Source organism: Amblyraja radiata, chromosome 1 (genome assembly GCF_010909765.2).
Source record: "Amblyraja radiata isolate CabotCenter1 chromosome 1, sAmbRad1.1.pri, whole genome shotgun sequence".
Classification (NCBI taxonomy): domain Eukaryota; kingdom Metazoa; phylum Chordata; class Chondrichthyes; order Rajiformes; family Rajidae; genus Amblyraja; species Amblyraja radiata.
The window spans coordinates 147,139,289-147,165,436 of NC_045956.1; the positions used below are offsets into that span (position 1 = coordinate 147,139,289).

At 45.6% G+C, this 26,148-nt stretch overlaps 2 protein-coding genes across 2 annotated transcripts in view; one reads left to right on the forward strand and one right to left on the reverse strand.

Moving 5' to 3' along the window:
* The window catches only part of fam219a (family with sequence similarity 219 member A), a 39,434-nt gene extending 15,216 nt beyond the window's left edge, over positions 1–24,218 (reverse strand). Inside the window, exons 1-2 of the mRNA XM_033032308.1 lie at positions 24,090–24,218; positions 9,309–9,411 (exon numbers count right to left, since the gene is read on the reverse strand). Of these exons, the coding sequence (XP_032888199.1) occupies positions 9,309–9,411; positions 24,090–24,126 (140 nt within the window). The 5' untranslated portion in view covers positions 24,127–24,218. The remainder of the gene's footprint in view (positions 1–9,308; positions 9,412–24,089) is intronic.
* Positions 24,219–25,660: 1,442 nt separating this feature from the next.
* dnai1 (dynein axonemal intermediate chain 1) overlaps positions 25,661–26,148 on the forward strand; it is a 158,845-nt gene continuing 158,357 nt past the window's right edge. Inside the window, exon 1 of the mRNA XM_033038027.1 lies at positions 25,661–25,727. Coding sequence (XP_032893918.1) covers positions 25,661–25,727 — 67 coding nt within the window. The remainder of the gene's footprint in view (positions 25,728–26,148) is intronic.

A 26,148-nucleotide genomic window follows, 5' to 3' on the forward strand; every position in this document is an offset into this window, starting at 1 on the left:
GAAATGCAAGGAACTAATGTAATTTGTGATTTTTCATGAACAATCACTCAGGGAGAATCTTAATCTTTGGTATTGCAATCATAATGCCGCACAACAATAACTTAATTCCCACAAACACCAATGTCTGTTGATGTACTAACGTGTGATAATATTTAGCCTAGACGGTGTGACCAAGCTTCAAGCTTTAACCAATTTATGCAATGTTCTTCAATAAAGATTAGGTGTGATGAAAAATAAAGTTAGAGATTACTGTTTAACAACTGAAGGGGAAGGGGTGGTACAAATACAATTTTGAGTTTGCACTTGGTATGAACAACTGAAGACTAAAAAATGATTGAGAAATCTGATACAAAACTGAAAAATGTGACATGTAGTTACGATTTGATAAAGGACCTCGAGGTTAATTCAGATTCAGATTCAACTCAACTTTAATTGTCAGTGTACAGTACAGAGACAACGAAATGCAGTTAGCATCTCCCTGGAGAGCGACATAGAAAATGATTTCAATAAATAAATCTATTTACATGCATACAGTCATAGTGTTTTTCCTGTGGGAGGAGTGTCCGGGGGGGGGGGGGGTGATTGGCAGTCACCGAGGTACAGTGTTGAGTAGTGTGACAGCTGCAGGGAAGAAGCTGTTCCTGGACCTGCTGGTCCGGCAACGGAGAGACCTGTAGCGCCTCCCGGATGGTAGGAGGGTAAACAGTCCATGGTTGGGGTGAGAGCAGTCCTTGGCGATGCTGAGCGCCCTTCGCAGACAACGCTTGCTTTGGACAGACTCAATGGAGGGGAGCGAGGAACCGGTGATGCGTTGGGCAATTTTCACCATCCTCTGCAGTGCTTTCCGGTCGGAGACAGAGCAGTTGCCATACCATACTGTGATACAGTTGGTAAGGATGCTCTCGATGGTGCAGCGGTAGAAGTTCACCAGAATCTGAGGAGACAGATGGACCTTCTTCAGTCTCCTCAGGAAGAAGAGACGCTGGTGAACCTTCTTGACCAGAGTTGAGGTATTGTGGGTCCAAGAGAGGTCATCGGAGATGTTGACCCCCAGGAACCTGAAGCTGGAAACACGTTCCACCTCCGTCCTGTTGATGTGGATGGGGGTGTGCGTGCCGCCCCTAGACTTCCTGAAGTCTACAATGAGCTCCTTGCTCTTCTTGGAGTTAAGGACCAGGTTGTTGTCAGCGCACCATGCTGCTAGGAGCTGGACCTCCTCCCTACAGGCTGACTCATCGTTGTTGCCGATGAGGCCAATCACCGTTGTATCATCTGCATACTTGATGATGGTGTTAGTACCATGTACAGGTGTGCAGTCGTAGGTGAAGAGGGAGTAGAGGAGGGGGCTCAGCACAGAGCCCTGTGGAACGCCGGTGTTCAGGGTGAGGGTTGAAGAGGTGTGCTTGTCTAACCTAACAGACTGGGGTCTGTTGGTTAGAAAGTCCAGTATCCAGTTGCAGAGGGAGGGGTCGATGCCCAGGTTACCGAGTTTGGTGATCAGTTTAGAGGGTATAATGGTGTTGAATGCTGAGCTGTAATCGATGAACAGCATTCTTACGTAAGTGTCTCTGTTGTCGAGGTGGGAGAGGGCGGAGTGAAGTGCCGTTGAGATGGCATCCTCCATACTCCTGTTCCTGCGGTAGGCAAACTGATAGGGGTCCATTGAGCCATTAGGAAGTAGTGACCATAACATGGTCAGGTTTAATTGGAGAGGGAGAAGTGTAGATCGGAGGTGTCAGTGTTAAAGTTGAATAAAAGGGACTATGGGGCCATAAGGGAGGAGCTGGCTAAAGTTGACTGGAAAGATACACTAGCAGGGATGACAGTGGACCAAAAATGGCAGGTATTTCTAGGAATAATACAGAAGGTGCAGGATCAGTTCATTCCTAGGAGGAAGAAAGATTCCAAGGGGAGTAAGGGGTGACCGTGGCTGACAAGGGACGTCAGGGACAGTATAAAAATAAAAGAGAAGTACAACGTAGCAAAGATGAGCGGGAAGCAAGAGGATTAGGTAATGTTTAAAGAGCAACAGAAGATAACTAAAAAGACAATACGGGGAGAAAAGATGAGGTACAAAGGTAAGCTAGCCAAGAATATAAAGCAGGATTGTAAAAGCTTCTTTAGGTATGTGAAGAGAAAAAAAAATAGTTAAGACCAAAGTTGGACCTTTGAAGACTGAAAAAAGTGAATTTATTATGGGGAACAAGGAAATGGCAGATGAGTTGAACAAGAACATTGGATCCATCTTCACAAAGGAGGATACAAACAATCTTCCTGATATAGTAGTGGCCAGAGGTTCTGGTGTGGAACTGAAGGAAATCCACATTAGGCAGGAAATGGTGTTGGGTAGACTGATGGGAATGAAGGCTGATAAATCCCCAGGGCCTGATAGTCTGCATCCCAGGGTACTTAAGGAAGTGGCTCTAGAAATTGTGGATACATTGGTGATAATTTTCCAATGTTCTATAGACTCAGGATCAGTTCCTGTGGATTGGAGGGTAGCTAATGTTTAAAGAAAGGCGGGAGAGAGAAAACAGGGAATTATAGACCAGTTAGCCTGACATCGGTGCTGGAGTCAATTATAAAAGATGAAATAGCCGCACATTTGGAGAGCAGTAACGGGATCGGTCCGAGTCAGCATGGATTTATGAAGGGGAAATCATGCTTGACTAATCTTCTGGAATTTTTCAAAGATGGACAATGGACAAGGGAGAGCCAGTGGATGTAGTGTACCTGCACTTTCAGAAAGTATTTGATAAGGTCCCACGTAGGTGATTAGTTGGCAAAATTAGGGCACATGGTATTGGGGGTGGAGTGCTGACATGGATAGAAAATTGGTTGGCAGACAGGAAACAGAGAATGGGGATTAACGGGTCACTTTCAGAATGACAGGCAGTGACTAGTGGGGTATCGCAAGGCTCGGTGCTGGGACCGTAGCTATTTACAATATACATCAATGATTTGGATGAAGGGATTCAAAGTAAATTTGCAGATGACACAAAGCTGGGTGGCAGTGTGAACTGTGAGGAGGATGCTATGATAATTCAGGGTGACTTGAACAAGTTGGGGGAGTGGGAGGATGCATGGCAGATGACGTTTAATGTGGAGAAATGTGAGGTTATCCACTTTGGTAGCAAAAACAGGAAGGCAGATTACTATCTAAATGGTGTCAAGTTGGGAAAAGGGGAAGTACAGCGGTATCTGGGGGTCCTTGTTCATCAGTCTGTGAAAGTAAGCATGCAGGTACAGCAGGCAGTGAAGAAAGCGAATGGCATGTTGGCCTTTATAACAAGAGGAGTCGAGTATAAGAGCAAAGAGGTCCTTCTGCAGTTGTACAGAGCTCTAGTGAGACCACACCTGGAATATTGTGTGCAGTTTTGGTCCCCTAATTTTAGGAAGGACATTCTTGCTATTGAGGGAGTGCAGCGTAGGTTTACAAGGTTAATTCCTGGGATGGCAGGACAGTTATATGTTAAGAGAATGAAGCAGCTGGGCTTGGAATTTAGAAGGATGAGAGGATATCTTCTTGAAACATATAAGATTGTTAAGGGTTTGGACACGCTGGAGGCAGGAAACATGTTCCCGATATTGGGGGAGTCCAGAACCAGGGGCCACAGTTTATGAATAAGGGGTAAGCCGTTTAGAACGGAGACGAGGAAACACTTTTTCTTACAGAGAGTTGTGAGTCTGTGGAATTCTCCACCTCAGAGGGCGGTGGAGGCAGGTTCTCTGGATGCTTTCAAGAGAGAGCTGGATAGGGCTCTTAAAGATAGCGGAGTCAGGGGATATGGGGAAAAGGTAGCAACGGGGTACTGATTGGGGATGATCAGCCATGATCACATTGAATGGCGGTGCTGGCTCGCAAGGCCGAATGGCCTACTCCTGCACCTATTGTCTATCGTCTATTGTTTTGGAAACATTAAGTATATGCATGTATAGGCTTATGGGGAAGGGGAAGACAATGGGGTTCCGGCGTGGTGGGACCGCTGTGAGAGCCGTGGGAGAACAAAGGGGGACCTGGTGTGGGGGAGGGTGTTTGGGGGGGGCCTCTAGTTTAGAATCCTCTGACCAGGGAATAAAGGGCCTGTCCCACGAGCATGCGACTCCATGCGGCAAGCGTGACCTAAAGGGCCTGTCGCACGAGCATGCGACTCAATGCAGCAAGCGCGAACTAACGTGGTTGCTTGAGCCATATGGCCTTGCGGGGCCGGTCCCACTTCGATCGCCGGAGCCGTATGGAGTTGTGCGGAGCTGGTCCCGATATCGCGCGGGGCTCCGAAAAACTGACTGTGTTCAAAAACTCCTTGCGGCAACGGCCTGCTGGCCCACAGCCGCCTCGACGCTGAACGTCAAGCGCGAATTTCCTGCGGACTTCGCTCGAACTTCATGTCACTCACTCGACCTCAGCGCGGCCCCCGCTTCTGGTTTGGTCGCGCTTGCCGCATGCAGTCGCATGCTCATGGGACAGGCCCTTTAGGTCGCGCTTGCCGCATGGAGTCGCATGCTCGTGGGACAGGCCCTTAAGTCTGTGTTTGTTTGTTCATTTGTTCCGGTGAAGGTGCTGTGCACACGGCAGCCAGTCAACAGTCGCTTGTCTTTTTCTTTTTGGTTTCACTTTTAATTTCAAGTTTTTGTGTACCTTGTGTGTTATGACTGTGGGCAAACCAATTTCCCTCCGGGGATGAATAAAGTTATCATATATGTTTGAGTTTGTTTTATGGATTTATATTTCTACATTTATTGTAACTACTGAATGATTTCGCTAGACAAACAAAATAAAACATTTTTGTTTTCATTTTGAGAAATGAGTTGTGGTGAATTTGCAGAAACAGCTGTGGAAAGTAGGGAAAGCCTCAAATAAACGTATTCCTTCTGAACCAAAATCAAATATTCTCAGAGGGTGGAATATTCTCTGGAATATTATCTGCTAGAGGGTTCAGAAGGGTAGACCATGGCAGATCAAGTCAAGTCAAGTCAAGTCAAGTCAAGTTTATTCGTCACATACACATACGAGATGTGCAGTGAAATGAAAGTGGCAATGCTCGCGGACTTTGTGCAAAAAGACAAACAAACAAACAACCAAACAAACTATAAACACAATCATAAACACACACATATTCTTTTACATATTAAATATTGGAAGGAAAAACGTTCAGTAAAGTTAGTCCCTGGTGAGATGGGAGCTTACATTCCGAATGGCCTCTGGGAAGAAACTCCTTCTCAACCTCTCCGTTCTCGCTGCATGGCAACGGAGGCGTTTGCCTGACCGTAGCAGCTGGAACAGTCCGTTGCATGGGTGGAAGGGGTCTCCCATGATTTTATTTGCTCTGGAGTTGCACCTCCTGTTGTATAGTTCCTGCAGGGGGGCGAGAGAAGTTCCCATAGTGCGTTCGGCCGAACGCACTACTCTCTGCAGAGCCTTCTTGTCCTTGGCAGAGCAATTCCCAAACCAGGTGGTAATATTTCCGGACAAGATGTTTTCCACAGCCGCTGAGTAGAAGCACTCGAGGATCCTCGGAGACACTCTGAATTGCCTGAGGTGGTAAAGGCGCTGCCTTGCCTTACTCACGAGTGCTGCGGCGTGTGATGTCCATGTCATATCCTCAGAGATGTGGACTCCCAGATATTTAAAACAGCTCACCCTATCCACAGTATCCCCATTTATCCTCAATGGAGTGTACGTGCTCGGATGATGTGCCCTCCTAAATTCCACGATCAGCTCCTTAGTTTTTTTGATGTTCAAGAGGAGGCTGTTGTCCTGGCACCAGAGTGCTAGATCAGCCACCTCCTCCCGGTAGGCCTTCTCATCGTTGTCTGAGATCAGGCCCACCACCACAGTGTCATCAGCAAACTTAATTATTGAGTTGGAGCTGAACCTAGCCACACAGTCATGTGTGTACAGGGAGTACAATAGGGGGCTGAGGACGCAACCCTGGGGCGATCCTGTGCTCAGGGTGAGGGACTTTGATGTATTCCCTCCCATCTTGACTACCTGGGGCCTGGCGGTGAGAAAGTCCAGGGCCCAGGCACACAGGGGGGTGTTGAGCCCTAATTCCAGTAGCTTCCCGGCCAGTCTGGTGGGGACTATCGTGTTGAAGGCTGAACTGAAGTCTATGAACAGCATCCTCATGTAGCCCCCCTTCTGGCTGTCAAGATGAGAGAGAGCGGTGTGCAAAACCTGGGAGACCGCATCGTCCGTGGATCTGTTCGGACGGTATGCGAACTGCAACGGGCCCATGTTGCGATGGATAGTTCAACAGATAAACTTTTGAAAGTTTGGAAAATTGAGGCCCATGGTACAGAAGAGGATGCTCTTCCAACCTAGAATCCTTCTTTATAAACTGCAAACTCTTCTACTCACAGAGGGAATTTAACTATTTTATTCTCGCTGGAGTTTACACCCCCCCCCCCCCCCCCATACCTGCGTACGTGAGGCTCAAACGCAAGTCGCTGACCAGGTAATGAGGGTAGAGAGTGACTTCATGGATTCCATGGTCAACGTTTTGGGGGACTTTAACAAAACTAACCTTAGTCGAGACCTTCAAAGTACAGACTTCCTGTTACCTGCCCCACCAGAGGGGAGGGAGCACTTGACCACTGTTACACTTTAATCAAGAACGTATATCGCTCTGTTCCCCGGGCGGACCTAGGTCTCTCTGATCAATGTTTAGTTCACTTTATTCAGAAGGTTTCTACAGACAGAAACTAAAATCTGCTAAGCCTGTGGTCAGAACAACGAAACGGTGGACAAGCGAGGGCATTGAAAACCTACAGTCCTGCTTTGACTGCACTGAGTGGAATGTGTTCAGAGAAGCAACCACAAGCCTCGATGTGTATATAGACACTGTATCATCACATGTCAGCTTTTTGTGAGGACAATTGCATTCCAACTAGGACCTGGACCTGATTAAACAACAACAAGCCCTGGTTTACAGCAGAAATCAGACACCTCCACCAGTCGAAAGAGGAGGCCTACAGGAGCAGGGATGCAGTACTGTACAGGTAGGCAAAGTACAAGCTGAGAAGAAGAATCAGAGCTGCCAAGGAAAGGTACTCTGAGAAGTTGAGGAGCAAGTTCTCAGCTAGTGACTCTTCTTCAATTTGGAAGGGCTTGCAAGAAATCACCAGCTACAAGAGGAAAGCCCCCCACTCTTTGGACAATCATCAGCTGATCAACGACCTGAACGAGTTCTACTGTAGGTTCGATAATCAGAAACTTGACCCCGTGACCTCCCCTCCCCAACCAACACTTCACACCTATTCACAGCCTGACTCCAGTCAGCAAAGACTAGACCCTTCCCCATGCACTCCTCCCCAACTACCACTCCACACCTACTTAAAGCATGAATCCAGTCTGAAAAGACTGGACCCTTTCCCACCCATCCCTCTCCAATCACCACTTAACACCAACTTATAAGCTTGACTGCAAAAGACTGGTACTCGTCCACTACTCACCGTGCTGCCCAACATCAATCTGGCTACTTCTCCATCACCAACAATAGAAATTGAGGAGGTGGAGAAGCTGTTCAGAAGTCAGAAGCCAGAAATCTCCAGAACTGGACAATGTTTCCCCCTCTACTCTCAAGCTCTGTGCCGAACAACTGGCACCGGTCGACACAGACATTTTCAACCAATCCCTGCAAACCTGTACTGTCCCTGCCTGCTTCAAAGCCTCCACTATTGTCCCTGTACCCAAAAAGGCAAGGATTACTGGTCTTAATGACTACAGGCCTGTTGCACTGACATCTATAGTCAAGAAGACCCTTGAAAGGCTTGTGCTGACCAAGCTGAAAAATATCACGAGCTGGACCCTCTGCAGTTTGCATATCGGACCAATAGATCTGTGGATGAATCAGTCAACCTGGGCCTGCACTTCAACCTCCAGCACCTAGAACACCAGGGGACCTATGCGAGGATTTCGTTTGTTGATTTTAGCTCTGCATTCAACACCATTGTGCCAGAGCTACTACACTCCAAACTCTCCAAGTTGACCGTGCCTGAACCCATCTGTCAGCGGATCACCACCGTCCTGACAGACAGGAAGCAGCATGTGAGGCTGGGAAAGCACATCTCGGACCCGCAGACCTTCAGCATAGGAGCACCGCAAGGCTGTGTGCACTCCCCTCTCCCCTGTTCTCTCTACACCAATGACTGTACCTCCACTGACTTCTCTGTCAAGCTTCTCAAGTTTGCGGACGACACAACCCCGATTGGACTGATCCAGGATGTGGAGGAATACAGACAGGAAGTGACACAGCTGGCATCCTGGTGCCATCGAAACAACCTGGAGCTCAATGCTCTTAAGACAGTGGAATTGATTGTGAACTTTAGGAGAGCTGCCCCTCCCCTCACCCCACTCACCATCAACAACATCAAAGTCACATCTGTGGAGTCTTTTAAGTTCCTGGGAACCATCATGTCCAAGGACCTTAAATGGGGGGCCACCATTGACTCCACAGTCAAAAAGGCACAAATGAGGATGTACTTCCTGTGGCAGTTGAGGAAACACAATCTGCCACAGGCAATGATGGTCCAATTCTATATGTCCATTGTAGAGTCTGGCCTCACCTTCTCCATCATGGTCTGGTTTGGCTCAGCCACCAAGCACGACACCCTGAGGCTGCAGCGAATTGTCCGATCAGCTGATAAGGTTGTTGGCTGCAACCTTCCCTCCACTGACGAACTGTACACTGCAAGGGCCAGGAAGGGAGCGGGTAAGATCATCTCTGACCCCTCTCACCCTGGCCATAAACTCTTTGAGTCACTTCCCTCTGGAATGTGACTCAGGACTGTCAAAGCTGCACAGCCAGACATAAATATAGCTTTTTTTCCACGAGCAGTAGCTCTATTCAATAACCAAAACTCTGTAGCCTCCTTTTGCTCTGGTATTTTATTTAATTTACATGTTTAATCGATAATGTTTTATTATTAACATTTAATGTTTTATGAGTCATTCTTATTTGTCATTGTATGTCATGTTGTCACTTGCGAGCGGAGCACCAAGGCAAATTCCTATTATGTGAACATACTTGGCCAATAAAATTAATTCATTCATACATAAACTTGTTCATTCATTAATTTCAACCTGGGCCATGAGCACACAGAATGGCAGGGTAGGTTTGAGACAGAGTCCTGATCCTTATTTATTACGCTCTCTTGCTCCGCACATTACCAAAATCTGCTCAAAAAGCCTTACTTGCATATGAAAATACCATATCTCAACTTATTACAATACTTTAAAAACACGGACGATTCTACATTGAAATATTCCTAAAGTTCTCAACATTACATTAACATATCATACACACCTTGTCCGTGCCATTACATTATTCTTTTTTGGTTGCTGGTTGACAGGACTTCCGACATTGCCATTCTTTAATGACCCCTTCCTGGCCAGCTCTCTTTGTTTCTCTATAAATGGACAAAGCAAACACATTTTTTTGAAAGGCACCACCAATAATACACATTCCTGAATTGATGATTCCTGAATTGGTTTTCCAGAATTCCTGATGGTTGTGTAGTAAAAGTCCAATAATCCATTGGCCAACTGCTTGAAAGTCCCAAAGGTTCAGCAACCGACTCACACAAACCCATATTCCCAAGCTCCCTTGAAATCTACCAAGTTTGCTGGAAAATTAATCATACTAATATGTGCCATCTGAAGAAAATGAATTTTATATAGGCATATAGCAGTATTGATTGGAATAACAGCCAAAAGTCAGGTAAATATGCCAGTCCGCACCATCAGAGACCTAAGTGTACCTTATTAACAGCATTATTCTAATACCAAGTGAATTAAGAGAAAGCATGTCTTTCTACAATGTGCTCTGACCCCATGGGGAAGTGACTGGAAGAAGCTTTACCCTTTCAAAATATAAATACAAAGCTGTTCTGTCAATCACTTACATTTAAACATACACACACGGATGTTTTTGGGTAGAAATGCTCTCGCCTTCCTTTTCCCACTCCTCCTTCGTCCTTTTATCTCTCCTAGTGGCACCCCACCACTCCTACCCCCTCCCTTCCTCTCACAAAGTATCAGTCTATCTGCAGGAAGTACATCCTCTGTTATACCTTTTTGACTGTGGAGTCAATGGTGGCCCCCCATTTTATTGCTGCCACAACTGCCCCCTCCAGCCTCTCTAGTCCTCATAATCTCACTTATTTACCAGCCCCAACAAACATCCTGTACATGTCCTTGCTTTCTCCCTCCTTCCCCTCCCCCTTCCCAGCTCTACCACATAGCCAACTGTCTCCGCCTCTTCCTTTCATCCCCCCGCCATCAGTCTGAAGAAGGGTCTCGACCCGAAACGTCGCCTGCTCCTTTTCTCCATAGATGCTGCCTCACCCGCTGAGTTTCTCCAGCATTTTTTGTCTACATGATACGTTATCATATTCCAGTCAGGGTATAAAGTGATGATAGCAATAGTCCTGATTGGTCAGTTGGGTGAAAGCCAATGGACAAAAGGCAGGCAGGCAAGTGGCAAAAGAATGACATGAGGAGTGACACCGGGGAGTGGACTAAAGTCCTTTGCTTATCCATTGAGCTGGTGTAAGCTCAATGGGCTGAATGGCCTCCATCTGTAGCTTAACCAAGGCATAAGGGGAGAAATCAGGAACAGGGTACTGATTTTGGATGATCAGCCGTGATCATATTGAATGGCGGTGCTGGCTTGAAGGGCCGAATGGCCTATTCCTGCATCTATTTTCTATGTTTCTATGTTTCTAACTCAGAGTCATGCAGGTCCTTCTGCCCAACTTGCCCATGCCGAACAACATGCCCCACCTCCCCTCGTCCCACCTGCCTGCACTTGGCCGAGAACCCTCTAAACCGATCCTATCCATGCAACTGTCCAAATGTCTCTTAAATGTTATGATAGTCCCTGCCTCAACAATCTCCTCTGGCAACTCGTTCCATATACCCACAACTCTGTAAAAAAAGGACCCCTCTGGTCATGTTAAATTCCCCCCACTCCTCACCTTAAACCTATGTTCCATAATTCTTGATCCCCCTTTTCAGGGAAAAAACTCTGTGCATTTACCTATTAACTACTGTGAAACTGAATCATGGTTAATTCAAATAACTGAACTGAGCAAACATATAATAGCTCTGGTGGGAAGCGGGGGGGAGAATCAATGCTCGACATAAAAACTAAATGGGAAGCAGAATTAAAAAGTCAAATAACAGAAGGAGAATGGTATCAAATGTGTGAAACACAATGTACATCCACAAGCTCACTAGTATAGAGAGAATTTTGCTGGAAGAATCTAACTCGCTTTTTTATAACACCCAAAATAAAAAGCAGACAACTTGCTGCCAACAACACTGTTGGAGGCTGTGTGGGAGTACGGAGGCAGACCACTCGCATATTTTCTGGAACTGTGTAAAGATAAGGCCATATTGGGAAAATGTTAATGCAGTTGTTAAAAATATCTTGGGTTATAAAATCCCAAATCAATCAATCAATCAATCAGTTTTATTCGTCACATTGCACATAAAGTGCAAGTGAAATGAATTTGTCAGCAGCGGTACAATTGAATTTGAATTGAATTCCTTTATTGTCATTCAGACCTTACGGCCTGAACAAAATTTCGTGCCTGCAGTCATACATACAATAAAAAACAACAATAAACACAAATTAACATCCACCACAGTGTATCCTCCAAGCACCTCCTCACTGTGGTGGAGGCAAAAATCTTAGGGTTACTGTCTATTCCCTCCTCTTCTCCCTCTGCGCTGAGGCGATTCCCCACCGGGCGATGGCACAAACAGTCCCGCGGCTCACCGAACCCCGCAACGGGCCGGCTCAAACACCGCGGCCCGGGGTGGTCGAAGCTGCCGCCCTCCAGTCCAGCACACGCAGCCGCTGGCCCGCGGCTGAACCCAGGACCCAGGTCGCCGCCGCCAGAACGCCATCCCAGCCACCGGAGCACCGTTCCAGCCCCGAGCCGGATCGCCCTCACGTGAGTGCCACTCCTCCCTCGAGCTGAGCCACTCCGACGGGAGTGCCGTTCCTCCCTGGAGCTGGGCCACTCCGACGGGAGTGCCGTTCCTCCCTCGAGCTGGGCCACTCCGACGGGAGTGCCGTTCCTCCCTTGAGCTGGGCCACTCTGACGGGAGTGCCGTTCCACCCTCGGGCTGGGCCACTCACAAACACAATAAAAATTTAACACAAACATCCACCACAGCATTCATCACTGTGGTGGAAGGCACAGAAATTGGCCAGTCCTCCTCCATTTCCCCCTTGGTCAGGACCTCAACCCTCCGCAGCCGTCGCTGCGGGCGTCCAGATGATAAAGGACAAGGTAAAAGTCAAGGTAAGTCCAGGATCGGCTATTCCCCACTGGAGACCGCGGCTTCAGGCTGGTGTAGGCCGCAGGCCGGCGGTCGAAGCTCCCCTCCAGGGGTGATGGTAAGTTCACGCCGGGCCAGCGGTAGAAGTTGGCCGCAGGCTGGCATTCGGAGCTTCTTCTTCCCCCCGGATCCCTCACGAGGGATCCCGGGCTGCAGACGCCGCGTTAGCTGGAGCTCTGCAGACCGCGGCTTCAGGCTGCCAGCTGCCGCGGGCCAGCGAAACGGAGCACTCCCCTCCGGCGAGCCCCAGCGATGGCTCGCCCGCTCCACGCTGAGTCCGCACTGCGCCCGCCGCTGAAGCCCCGGGCGCGTCTCCGGGAAAGGCCGTGCCGATCCCTGCTGTTAGGCCACGGGGGAGGCGACCGATGTGGTTTCCCCCTTACCCCCCCACACCACCCTCCACACAAAACACACCGAGAAACATCAAAAACATACTGTAAAACATACTAAAAAAACACAAAAAGTAGAAAAAAACTGACACGCTGCTGACAGGGCGCCGGCTTGCAGCGCCCCCACCGACCTAGATACCTGCCCTGTGATGTATCTGGGGCACATTAAAGATATAGTAATGATAGGAGATACATATTTGATTAAAGCTTTGCTTGCAGCAAGTAAGAAGGCCATTACCAGGCAGTGGCTTAATGAAAAAAGTTCAAAACAGGAACAGTGGTTAGAAATTGTGCGAGACATCTTTAATATGGAGAAACTGACATATTCCTTGAGTCAAGGATAATTCATTTGATTAGATCTGGGAAAAATGGACCGTTTATTTGAGATATGACACCAACTAGATAAATGCCGAGCTAGATATGGGAAGATTGTGTTATATAGAACTAGATGGTATGCTTGTGTGAATATTGAAATATCTCCAGATAACGAATCAATGTAACTTTTTTTTAAATTTGGTAAGTGAACCACACAGTCTTACTCCATTTTTTAAATGTATTTACATCTTTTTTTTCCCCCTATCTATTGATTTTTTTATTTTGATTGTTGTTTTTCTTATTTTGTTTTATTTATGGAGATGGTGTTACACTGTTTTGTATATATATTTAAAAAAAGATTAATAAATAAAATAAATATAATTCCCATTATATCTTTCGTGCCCTTTTAACTGGGCAGGCTTACATGTACTGCCGGCAAGGTCCCCCAGTCATTAAAGAAAAAGCAAATGAAGGATTAAGGGGATTAAATCAGAATGGGCAACAGCATTCTGGCAGGCAGGTTTGCCACTGCTACACGGGTGGTTTTAAACTGAATAAGGGGGGTGGGGTGTCGAATGGGATAGTGGAGGATGGAGTTAAAGGGAAAGGGTTTCTTAAATGTGTGAGCGTAGAGACAGAAGGGTGTAAAATGAGGGTAGAAGCAATAGGTAGCAAGGTGAAAAGTAAAAGTGGCAGGCAGACAAAACCAGGGCAAAAATCAAAAAGGGCCACTTTTCAACATAGTTGTATAAACAAGCCTGAAGGCTTTGTGTCTCAATGCAAGGAGCATTCGTAATAAGGTGGATGAGTTGAATGTGCAGATAGCTATTAATGACTATTAAATCAACATGTAGAGGAACCAACGAGAGAGCAGGCTATTTTAGACTGGGTATTGAGTAATGAGGAAGGGTTAGTTAGCAGTCTTGTTGTACGTGCCCCCTTGGGCAAGAGTGACCATAATATGGTTGAGTTCTTCATTAGGATGGAGAGTGACATTGTTAATTCAGAAACAATGGTTCTGAACTTAAAGAAAGGTAACTTTGAGGGTATGAGACGTGAATTGGCCAAGATTGACTGGCAATTAATTCTAAAAGGGTTGACGGTGGATATGCAATGGAAGACATTTAAAGACTGCATGGATGAACTACAAAAATTGTTCATCCCAGTTTGGCAAAAGAATAAATCAGGGAAGGTAGTACATCTGTGGATAACAAGGGAAATCAGGGATAGTATCAAAGCGAAGGATGATGCGTACAAATTAGCCAGAAAAAGCAGCATACCGGAGAACTGGGAGAAATTCAGAGACCAGCAGAGGAGGACAAAGGGCTTAATTAGGAAAGGAAAAATAGATTATGAAAGAAAACTGGCAGGGAACATAAAAACTGACTGCAAAAGTTTTTATAGATATGTGAAAAGAAAGAGATTAGTTAAAACAAATGTAGGTCCCTTGCAGTCAGAAACAGGTGAGTTGATCATGGGGAACAAGGATATGGCGGACCAATTGAATAACTACTTTGGTTCCGTCTTCACTAAGGAAGACATAAATAATCTGCCGGAAATAGCAGGGGACCGCGGGTCAAAGGAGTTGGAGGAATTGAGTGAAATCCAGGTTAGCCGGGAAGTGGTGTTGGGTAAATTGAATGGATTAAAGGCCGATAAATCCCCAGGGCCAGATAGGCTGCATCCCAGAGTACTTAAGGAAGTAGCTCCAGAAATAGTGGATGCATTAGTAATAATCTTTCAAAACTCTTTAGATTCTGGAGTAGTTCCTGAGGATTGGCGGGTAGCAAACGTAACCCCACTTTTTAAGAAGGGAGGGAGAGAGAAAACGGGGAATTACAGACCAGTTAGTCTAACATCGGTAGTGGGGAAACTGCTAGAGTCAGTTATTAAAGATGGGATAGCAGCACATTTGGAAAGTGGTGAAATCATTGGACAAAGTCAGCATGGATTTACAAAAGGTAAATCATGTCTGACGAACCTTATAGAATTTTTCGAGGATGTAACTAGTAGCGTGGGTACACACAATTGCTGGGGAAACTCAGCGGGTGCAGCAGCATCTATGGAGCGAAGGAAATAGGCGACGTTTCGGGTCGAAACACTTCTTCAGACTGATGGGGGGTGGGGAAAGAAAGAAGGAAAAGGGGAGGAGGAGGAGGAGCCCGAGGGCGGGCGGATGGGAGGGTGGGAGGAGACAGCTAGAGGGTTAAGGAAGGGGAGGAGACAGCACGGGCTAGCCAAATTGGGAGAATTCAATGTTAATGCCATAAGGGCGCAAGGACCCCAGACGGAATATGAGGTGCTGTTCCTCCAATTTCCGCTGTTGCTCACTCTGGCAATGGAGGAGACCCAGGACAGAGAGGTCAGATTGGGAATGGGAGGGGGAGTTGAAGTGCTGAGCCACCGGGAGGTCAGGTAGGTTATTGCGGACTGAGCGGAGGTGTTCGGCGAAATGATCGCCCAACCTACGCTTGGTCTCACCGATGTAAATCAGCTGACATCTAGAGCAGCGGATGCAGTAGATGAGGTTGGAGGAGATACAGATGAACCTTTGTCGTACCTGGAACGACTGCTTGGGACCTTGAATGGAGTCGAGGGGGGAGGTGAAGGGACAGGTGTTGCATTTCTTGCGGTTGCAACGGAAAGTGCCCGGGGAGGGGGTGGTGCGGGAGGGAAGGGAAGAATTGACGAGGGAGTTGCGGAGGGAGCGATCTTTGCGGAAGGCAGACATAGGGGGAGATGGGAAGATGTGGCGAGTGGTGGGGTCACGTTGGAGGTGGCGGAAATGGCGGAGGATTATGTGTTGTATTTGCCGGCTGGTGGGGTGAAAGGTGAGGACCAGATGGACTCTGCCCTTGTTGCGTGTGCGGGTATGGGGAGAGAGAGCAGTGTTACGGGGTATGGATGAGACCCTGGTGTGAGCCTCATCTATGGTGGCGGAGGGGAATCCCCGTTCCCTGAAGAACGAGGACATTTCCGATGCCCTGGTATGAAATGTCTCGTCCTGGGAACAGATGCGGCGTAGGTGGAGGAATTGGGAGTAGGGGATGGAGTCTTTACAGGGGGCAGGGTGGGAAGACGTGTAGTCCAGATAGCCATGTGAGTCAGTGGGTTTGTAATGTATGTCGGTCAGGAGTCTGTCCCCTACGATGGAGATGGTGAGGTCAAGGAATGGTAGGGGAATCGTCCAGGTGTATTGGAGTGCCGGATGGAAGTTGGTGGTGAAGTGGATGAAGTCAGTCAGTTGTGTGTGGGTGCAGGAGGTGGCACCAAAGCAGTCGTCAATGTAGCGGAGGTAGAGGTCGGGGATGGGGCCCTGGTACGCCTCGAACAAGGATTGTTCAACGTAACCGACAAAGAGGCAGGCGTAGCTGGGGCCCATGCGTGTGCCCATAGCTACGCCTTGTGTTTGGTGGCGTAACTAGTAGCGTGGATAGGGGAGAACCAGTGGATGTGGTGTATTTGGACTTCCAGAAGGCTTTCGACAAGGTCTCACATAAGAGATTAGTATACAAACTTAAAGCACACGGCATTGGGGGTTCAGTATTGATGTGGATAGAGAACTGGCTGGCAAACAGGAAGCAAAGAGTAGGTGTAAACGGGTCCTTTTCACAACGGCAGGCAGTGACTAGTGGGGTACCGCAAGGCTCAGTGCTGGGACCCCAGCTATTTACAATATATATTAATGATCTGGATGAGGGAATTGAAGGCAATATCTCCAAGTTTGCGGATGACACTAAGCTGGGGGGCAGTGTTAGCTGTGAGGAGGATGCTAGGAGACTGCAAGGTGACTTGGATAGGCTGGGTGAGTGGGCAAATGTTTGGCAGATGCAGTATAATGTGGATAAATGTGAGGTTATCCATTTTGGTGGCAAAAACAGGAAAGCAGACTATTATCTAAATGGTGGCCGACTAGGAAAAGGGGAGATGCAGCGAGACCTGGGTGTCATGGTACACCAGTCATTGAAAGTAGGCATGCAGGTGCAGCAGGCAGTGAAGAAGGCGAATGGTATGTTAGCTTTCATAGCAAAAGGATTTGAGTATAGGAGCAGGGAGGTTCTACTGCAGTTGTACAGGGTCTTGGTGAGACCACACCTGGAGTATTGCGTACAGTTTTGGTCTCCAAATCTGAGGAAGGACATTATTGCCATAGAGGGAGTGCAGAGAAGGTTCACCAGACTGATTCCTGGGATGTCAGGACTGTCTTATGAAGAAAGACTGGATAGACTTGGTTTATACTCTCTAGAATTTAGGAGATTGAGAGGGGATCTTATAGAAACTTACAAAATTCTTAAGGGGTTGGACAGGCTAGATGCAGGAAGATTGCTCCCGATGTTGGGGAAGTCCAGGACAAGGGGTCACAGCTTAAGGATAAGGGGGAAATCCTTTAAAACCGAGATGAGAAGAACTTTTTTCACACAGAGAGTGGTGAATCTCTGGAACTCTCTGCCACCGAGGGTAGTCGAGGCCAGTTCATTGGCTATATTTAAGAGGGAGTTAGATGTGGCCCTTGTGGCTAGGGGGATCAGAGGGTATGGAGAGAAGGCAGGTACGGGATACTGAGTTGGATGATCAGCCATGATCATATTGAATGGCGGTGCAGGCTCGAAGGGCCGAATGGCCTACTCCTGCACCTAATTTCTATGTTTCTATACATCTGAGAAAACAAGTAAAAATACAATTGTTTTATCCTGTTCTTGTCATGCAGGCACTTTAATATAAGCACTGTAAGGTGCATTGTGAATGTTTATTGTAGTCTGTAACTGGTGAGACATTGGAACGGTAGTCACCTTTCCCTTAAGGGCATCTTTAATTGGATTTCAAAATTAATTGGAGGGAGTGGAAGTATTAGACAATGAGCTTCATGTTTTGTTTTTATTACCAACAATGGTTTCTTCCAAGACCTTTTTTGTAGCAGTAAAGTTACCCCAAGACTCAAACAGATACAAAAAAAATTGAAGTTAGTGTCTGGGTTATTCTTCTGATTACAAATCCAGTAAAAATAAGTGTTAAATTGTGAATGTTTAAGAAGGAACTGCAGATGCTGGAAAATCGAAGGTAAACAAAAATGCTGGAGAAACTCAGCGGGTGAGGCAGCATCTATGGAACAACAGAAATAGGCAATGTTTCGGGTTGAAACCCTTCTTCAGATGTGAAAGTAATTGAATTGTGAAAGTAATTTGAAGCTGATAAAGTCCCTGTTCTGTGTGTGGATCTTTGCATCCTGAATTGTTTAAAAAAGGTGGACATTATTTTTTTTCTCTACTCTTAAAAAGGAGTTTGTTAGATGGACAAGCACATATAATCACATTACTGTGGATCTGGAATAATTTATATACCATTTGGAGCAAAGAGGAAGGATTTAATACACAAAAGGGATATGGATAAACCAAACAGATTCTGACAATGCAATCAAATCATGGTCAACTTTACTCATTAGTTTATAATTCAGACTTATTCAGACTCAAATAAATTGTATAAATGCCACGGGAGGATTTGAACTCGAGCTTTAAAAAAAATAATTTAACTTAGGTCCCTGAATTAGTTATCCAGAATCATTCCACTACAAGATTGCACCCATATGACTGATCTTGCAAACTGAAGAAGGGTTTCGACCCGAAACATCGCCTATTTCCTTCGCTCCATAGATGCTGCCTCACCCGCTGAGATTCTCCATCATTTTTGTCTACCTTGCAAACTCCACTAAGAGTTGTAAACTACCCCTTCTCAAAAGTGGCAACATTCATTTGATTACTGTTATTTAGTTGCAATATCATAAAAGACATCTGGTTCTTGCTACAATTCGTAAGCTTGGATTACTTTACCAGTTCACCCACAAATTGTTTTTCTACACTTGGTAGGGCAGTACAATGGTGCAGCTAGTAGAGTGGGGCAGTAGGGCAGTAGAATGGTGCAGCTAGTAGAGTAGGGCAGTAGGGCAGTACAGTGGTGCAACCTTACAGCTGTAGCAACCCATATAAATACTGATCTCTGGTGCAGTCCGTGTGGAGATTTGCACATTCTCCACATGGATTTTCCCGCAATGCGTTGGTTTCCATCCCAATCCTGAAGGCTTACAAGTTGGGTAGTTAGTTGGCTATTATAAATAGCCCCTCATGTGCCAGTGGGTGACAGAATCTGGGTGGAGTTGATGGGAATGTGGTGAAAACAAAATGGAATCAGCGCAGAATTGTGTTTATGGGTTTCCAGGAGTCCAGAGAAACAGCACAAACTTTTATTTCTCTGCACTCAAGTGGGAAATTCTGCCCATCAAACTTGCACCTGTTCCCAGTAAGTCCATTGATTTCAACGGGTCCTAAGTATTATGTAATTTCCCTGATTGAAAAAAAAAAAAAAATTTAAATATATTGTTTCCCACCATAAGGGACCTGCCGCTATACCTCCTCCCTCGATTCTGTCCAGGGACCCCAACAGTCCTTTCAAGTTAGGCAGAGGCTTATTTGCACATCCTCCAACCTCATCTACTGTATCCGTTATTCAAGATGTGGACTCTTATACATCGTTTCGCAGAACACCTTCGCTCAGCCCACGTGAACCAACCTGATCTCCCGGTTGCTGGACACTTTAATTCTCCTTCCCATTCCTACACAGACCTTTCTGTCCTCGGTTTCCTCCACTGTCAGGCTAAACACAAACTGAAGGAACAGCATCTCATATTTAGCTTGGGCAACTTACAGCCCAGTGGTATGAATATTGATTTCTCCCCCTTCAGGTAGCCCCGCATTCCCTCTCTCTCTCTCCCTCCCTCTCTATCCCTCCTCCACCCAAGTCACACTAGCTTTTCATTTTCACCCTACAAACAGCTAACAATGGCCTGTTTCCTTTATCATCGTTACTTTTTTGCATATCTTTCATTCATTGCTCTTTATCTCTCCACATCACCATCTATATCTCTCATCTCCCTTATCCCTAACCAGTCTGAAAAAGGCCCTCGACCCAAAACGTTACCCATTCCTTCTCTCCAGAGATGCTGTCTGTCCCGCTGAGTTACTCCAGCTTTTTGTGTCTATCTTCGGTTTAAACCAGCATCTGCAGTTCCTTCTTACACATGAGATTGTCCGCTATAACCGAGTAAGGAATCATGTATTATTAGTAGAAACAAACAATTGTAGTTGCTGGTTAATACACAGGACACAAAGTGCTGGAGTAACTCAGCAGGTCAGACATCATCTTTGGAGAACATGGATAGATAACGTTTCGGATTGTGACCATTCTGCAGACTCTCGGACCAGAACTGGGCCTGGAATCCAGGTGAGTTGACGGCCCCAGATTGCTGGCAGAGAGGACTAGGATCGATGGAATCAATGGTCACAGCTTGTGGGTGGCTGGAATACAAGTAAGGGTCTACAACAGCGGTTGCCGACACGGCTTGGAAGCGGCCGGAGAAGTTGTGCGGTAGTGGCAGCAGTAGGTGCAGCCTGGAAGAGGTCAGTTTAAATGAGGGTTTACTGTATTTTACAAGTGCCTTCACCAGAAGATCTGCAACTAATCAAGGTGACTGTCCACTACCATCTTCGTATGGGAATTTAGGATAGACAATCATTGCTGGCCTTACCAGTGATGTCCACATCCCAGAAAATGAATAATAATTCAAAAAAAGAGGTATGTGAAGGATGATCAATCTCCAATCAACCTGGCTTGGCTCTATGTTGTCTTTCCACATATCCATGCTCTGCTCCCTGGGCTTCAGATTCCTTTCCTCTGTCAATACCACATGCAAAACAAAACTATATTTACTGTTTAAATTTAGAAATGAGTGTAAGCAAGTTATTTAATTATGGTCCACTGAATTGCTAAGGGTAGGAATTTGGGAAGTGCATGAAACCCAAATACATTTTAATTGTACTTTTTATTCTTAAAGATCAGAAAGACAGTAGTTTACATTAGATTATTCAAAAATATTGTACATCTATTGAGGTATAAGAAAACTCCCACTGCTGAAAGTATTAAGTAGAAAATAATGGCAGGTATTTCCTGAGAGAGAACAGATTTAATGATTCTCAGCTGATGAAATGTGTACAACCTCGTTTGTTCGTGTTTCGGACAATGTAGCTCGCTGTTGGCTTCTGTCGTCGTCCAACATGTTGACAGAATTGTCACCCGACATGTCACAGAATGCATCGCGTCATCGCTTCCAGGGATCGCCATGAGGAGGCTTCTGCCATAATCCAATGTGTACAACCCGATACCTTATTAATGATGTTCTACTGTTGTTCACATTATGTTTAATATAAAAACATGCAATATAGTATTAGAATAACACAGCACCTCAGTTTCACAACGCTTCTTCCATGCCCTCAAAGAAAGCATTAAGAACATATACAATGCTTTCTGAAAAAAAAGTTAATGCAGTTATTAAGATTCAAAGATCTAACCAGTTAAACAGAGATATGCCCTATTATTTATGCTGCCAAACACTTTTTGTTCATAAAGTTAATCCCGTCATGTTGGAAGAAAATAGTCACCGATGCTTCAGTGGGTAAAGGTAATCTAACGCAGTACTCATGAATTGTACCAATGGTCAAAACTAAATACAAGCCTAAATCATAGGATGATGAACTTCAGTAAACTGTGGCTATGCAGTGGCAATAGCAGGGAAAATTATGGAAAAGTAGCACTTACTTTCTATTATAGTAATCCAATCCACATGATGTCACTATACACCTCCATCCCCCACCAGGAAGGCCTTAAAGCCCTCCGTTTCTTCCTCAACCGCAGAACCATCCAATTTCCCCTCTATTAACACTCTACTCCATCTAGTGGAGCTGGTCCTCTCAACAACTTCTCCTTTGACTCCTCCCACTTCCTCCAAGTCAAAGGCGCAGCTATGGGCACCCACATGGGACCCAGCTATGCCTCCTACCTCTTTGTTGGGTACGTTGAACAATCCCCGTTACATTGATGACTGCATCGGTGCTATCTCCTGCACCCATGCAGAACTCATGGACTTCATTAACTTCACCACCGATTTTCATCTTGCTCAAATTTACTTGGACCATCTCTGACACCTCCCTCCCCTTTCTTGATCACAGTCTCCATCACAGAAAATAGGCTCTTGACTGAAGTCTATTACAAACCCACTGACTCCCACAACTATCTAGACTACACTTCTCCCCACCCTGTTTCCTGCAAAGACTCTATCCCCTACTCCCAATTCCACCGTCTATGCTGCATCTGCGCCCAAGATGAGGTGTTCTATACTAGGACATCTGAGATGTCCTCATTCTTTACGGAACTGGGGTTCACATCTCCGATCATAGATGAGGCCCTCATTCGTGTCTCCTCGGTACCCCGCAGCTCCGCCCTTGCTCCCCTTCCCCGAATCCTTACCTTCCACCCCATCAGCTGTCGCATACAACACATAATCCTCCAAAATTTCCACCACCTCCAACGGGATCCCACCACGTCACATTTCCCCATCTCAATCCCTTTCCGCCTTCCGCAGAGACCGTTCCCTCCGCAACTCCCTGGTTAACTCATCCCTTCCCACCCTTCCCACCCTCTCCCCGGTACCATTCCCTGCAACCGCAGAAGATACGACACCTGTCGCTATACCTCCTCCCTCGACTTTCTCCAGGGACCCTGACAGTCCTTTCAGGTTATGCAGAGGTTCACTTGCACCTCCTCCAACCTCATCTACTGTATCCATTGTTCAAGATTGCTCCCGATGTTGGGGAAGTCCAGGACAAGGGGTCACAGCTTAAGGATAAGGGGGAAATCCTTTAAAACCGAGATGAGAAGAACTTTTTTCACACAGAGAGTGGTGAATCTCTGGAACTCCCTGCCACAGAGGGTAGTCGAGGCCAGTTCATTGGCTATATTTAAGAGGGAGTTAGATGTGGCTCTTGTGGCTAAGGGGATCAGAGGGTATGGAGAGAAGGCAGGTACGGGATACTGAGTTGGATGATCAGCCATGATCATATTGAATGGCGGTGCAGGCTCGAAGGGCCGAATGGCCTACTCCTGCACCTAATTTCTATGTTTCTATGTTTCTAAGATGCGGACTCTTAAACATCGGCGAGACCAAACGCAGACTGGGCGATCGTTTCGCAGACCACCTTCGCTCAGTCCGCCTGATCCACCCTGATCTCCCAAGTCGCACAAGCTTCTCATTTTCACCCTACAAACAGCTAACAATGGCCTGTTTCCTTTATCATCATTACTTTTTTGCATCATTGTTCTTTATCTCTCCACATCGCCGTCTATATCTCTTGTTTCCCTTATCCCTAAACAGTCTGAAGAAGGGTCTCGACCCGAAACAACACAGATTCCTTCTCTCCAGAGATGCTGAGAGTAAGTGTTCGGCACGGACTAGAAGGGCCAAGATGGCTTGTTTCCGTGCTGTAATTGTTATATGTTATATAGCTTTTTGCGTCTATATTTGGATTAAATCAGCATCTGCAGTTCCTTCTAACACACTTCTTTCTTTAAAAATAATACAGGATTGGCTGGTCAGAACAATTGAGGTGGAGGCCAGGCTTAAAAGACACACTATAATATAATTTAAGTATCACACCTGTCATTGTGAATTTAAACAATTTTAAAAAGATAAGCTAATGTAACACACCCCTGTATAAATGGCTGCAGGTATTTTATTTGCATTAGAAAAGAACTGCATTGTTTCAATCATTGGTTTTCTCTAGTCTCAGGCGAGAACTGTAATTTAGAAACATCTAATGTAATACTCTTCAGTTTTAATATCGTTGATAAGTAAAAGAAAACAGAAAAATAAATGTTATCTATCCCGTTTTCTGGAGCAATTTTCTCAATTCAGTCCATTTTACAGCAATGTGCATTTACAGTGCCCAAGGGATTGAAGCTTTTAGCAACACTGTGCCACATTAAAAACACCAAATACGTGGACAATTCAATTTTATATAGCATTGAATGAAAAATGGGCTTGAATGTTAATGTGAAAGTAACCAGCGATTTCCTCATAATAGAACCAGAACAATGAGTATTTTGAGAGAAAAAAAAAATCACTGTTGCATTCACACATCGTAACTCACCGATTTTCATCTGCAGAGGGGATGGTTTGTAATTCATTGCCACAGTCTCACCCTCCCGGATGTCACTCTCACCTTCCGAGATGGAGGTAGCTGTGGGATCCTGCTTGGAATAATAAAGTATAGTTTCATTACAAAACAGATTCTAAGATTATTTCCATTGGCACCTACTATTTAAGTGGTATTTACTAATTATCTTAAGTGGTGTTTGAGAAATTGTATCAAGAGCACATTACACCATAGCTAATTATTCAGCTTGCGTGTAGCAAATTTTGTTTTGCAAGTTTACAAGACTGATTTTGTAAAAACACTTTAGAACAGTGGTAACCTCCTTTGAGTAGATCCTGAAACTTGCTTTGCCCTTCAATTAGATTTTTCACAATTTAGATTGATACTCTAATTCTCACTCGGTGTGGATATAAACCTGGTAAACAGAGATTACTTCACTTCCTGGCCGTCCAATGTTGTTTATTACACTGGGACCCCTTTCTTCAAAAATGAAGTTATTCAGTCTGAGGAATCAGTCCAAAAGTTATGTTGGCTTGCAATTTGTCATGAATGGTTGCCAGTGTTCATTTAAGCAGCAAAAAGAAAGCCAATGAAACATTGTGACTGATGGGATTACTTTCACTGCTAAACTCATTTGCTGTAAGATTGCAAAATTGAGTCACTACTGTGCATTTGAATAAAGCATCTGAGGAAACAATAACATCTATTTGGCCTTAAAAGCAGAGTTCAGGCCAGTCTTCTCTAAATTGTCTAACATAGTGACGGCCAAGACAGCCATTTCGGTGAAATTAGGGCATGTAGATATTAAATGTATAGAACTGCTTCATTGAGCACACTTGCTTGATCACTACAGCTTATGATTTACTGAATAGGCATAGAATTTTTCAAAGCACAATTTATAAAGGAAGGAATTGTAATCTTGCACAATTTCTATGTTGACCTTTATAGAATCTCTGTCAAAGAGCAGAATAGTTGTTTTCTGGGTAATATTTAATATTGTAAGATTCATCAATGCTCCTTGTAAGAAATTGTCCGAGGGTTTTCTAACATTACAATGGCAACATTTTCATTGGAACGTCCTTGTTGCCCTAAACTGCTTTAGTTCAGTCTGAAAGGGCCAAATAATATGAAACTACTTATCTTTATCTGTTAATTGGCTTGGACAATATACTACCGTCAGAGATGACAAATTACCTTTGGTACCAAACTAAGTGCTACAAAACAATCTAGGGGTCATATGTCTATCTATACTATTACTAAAACTCTCATCTTGACCACTTCTGGTCATCGTTGTTTTTAAATTTGCGTAAAAACTGTACCCTATATCGCTGGAATTTTCTGCCACCTTAATCACCGTTCTCCTCTGTTCCGATCGGTGGAAGATCACAAAAGTTATGAAGTTTTTAAAAATTGTGAGATCAGCAGATTGGTCTTCTCGCCTGTCAGTCACCATGATGGTAACGCCCCATCCGGCACCCGCTGGAGAATAAAGCCCCGGATGCGGGGCTGAGTCGGTGAGCACATCCAGAAGCCACCCGCCAAGAATAAAGCTGAAGCAGCGGAGCATGGGCTGTGTTCCGCGGGCGGGGGAGGGCTGTGTCCGTGACAGGCGCTGGGGACGGGAGCAGTTGAGTGAGTCTGGAGCTGGGTCCTGGAGCCAGGAGTGCGGTCGGAGTTGGGGTCGGGAACCCGTGAGCCCACACACCCCCGCTCCCCCTCCCCCCCCACACCTCCCCCTCCCACACACACAACCCCCCCCCCCCCTCCCCCACTTAGTCTAGTTATTTGTTAAATGGGGGGGAAAAGATTGATGTGCAGCCTTGGAAGTGAAGATTCCAATTTATCTCTTGGAATACCCTGAATACAGGATCATCAACATGTACATTGTAAAACTTTTTATGGTTACACTGAGGCTACAAAGCCTACTGCTGCATTGAAAAACAATAGATGACTCATGACAACGTGAAATGGCTGGGTACTGACAGCGATAATTCATTATGCCATTTTTAAAAAATGGACTTAAAACTATATATGTTTGCATGAACAGGACATA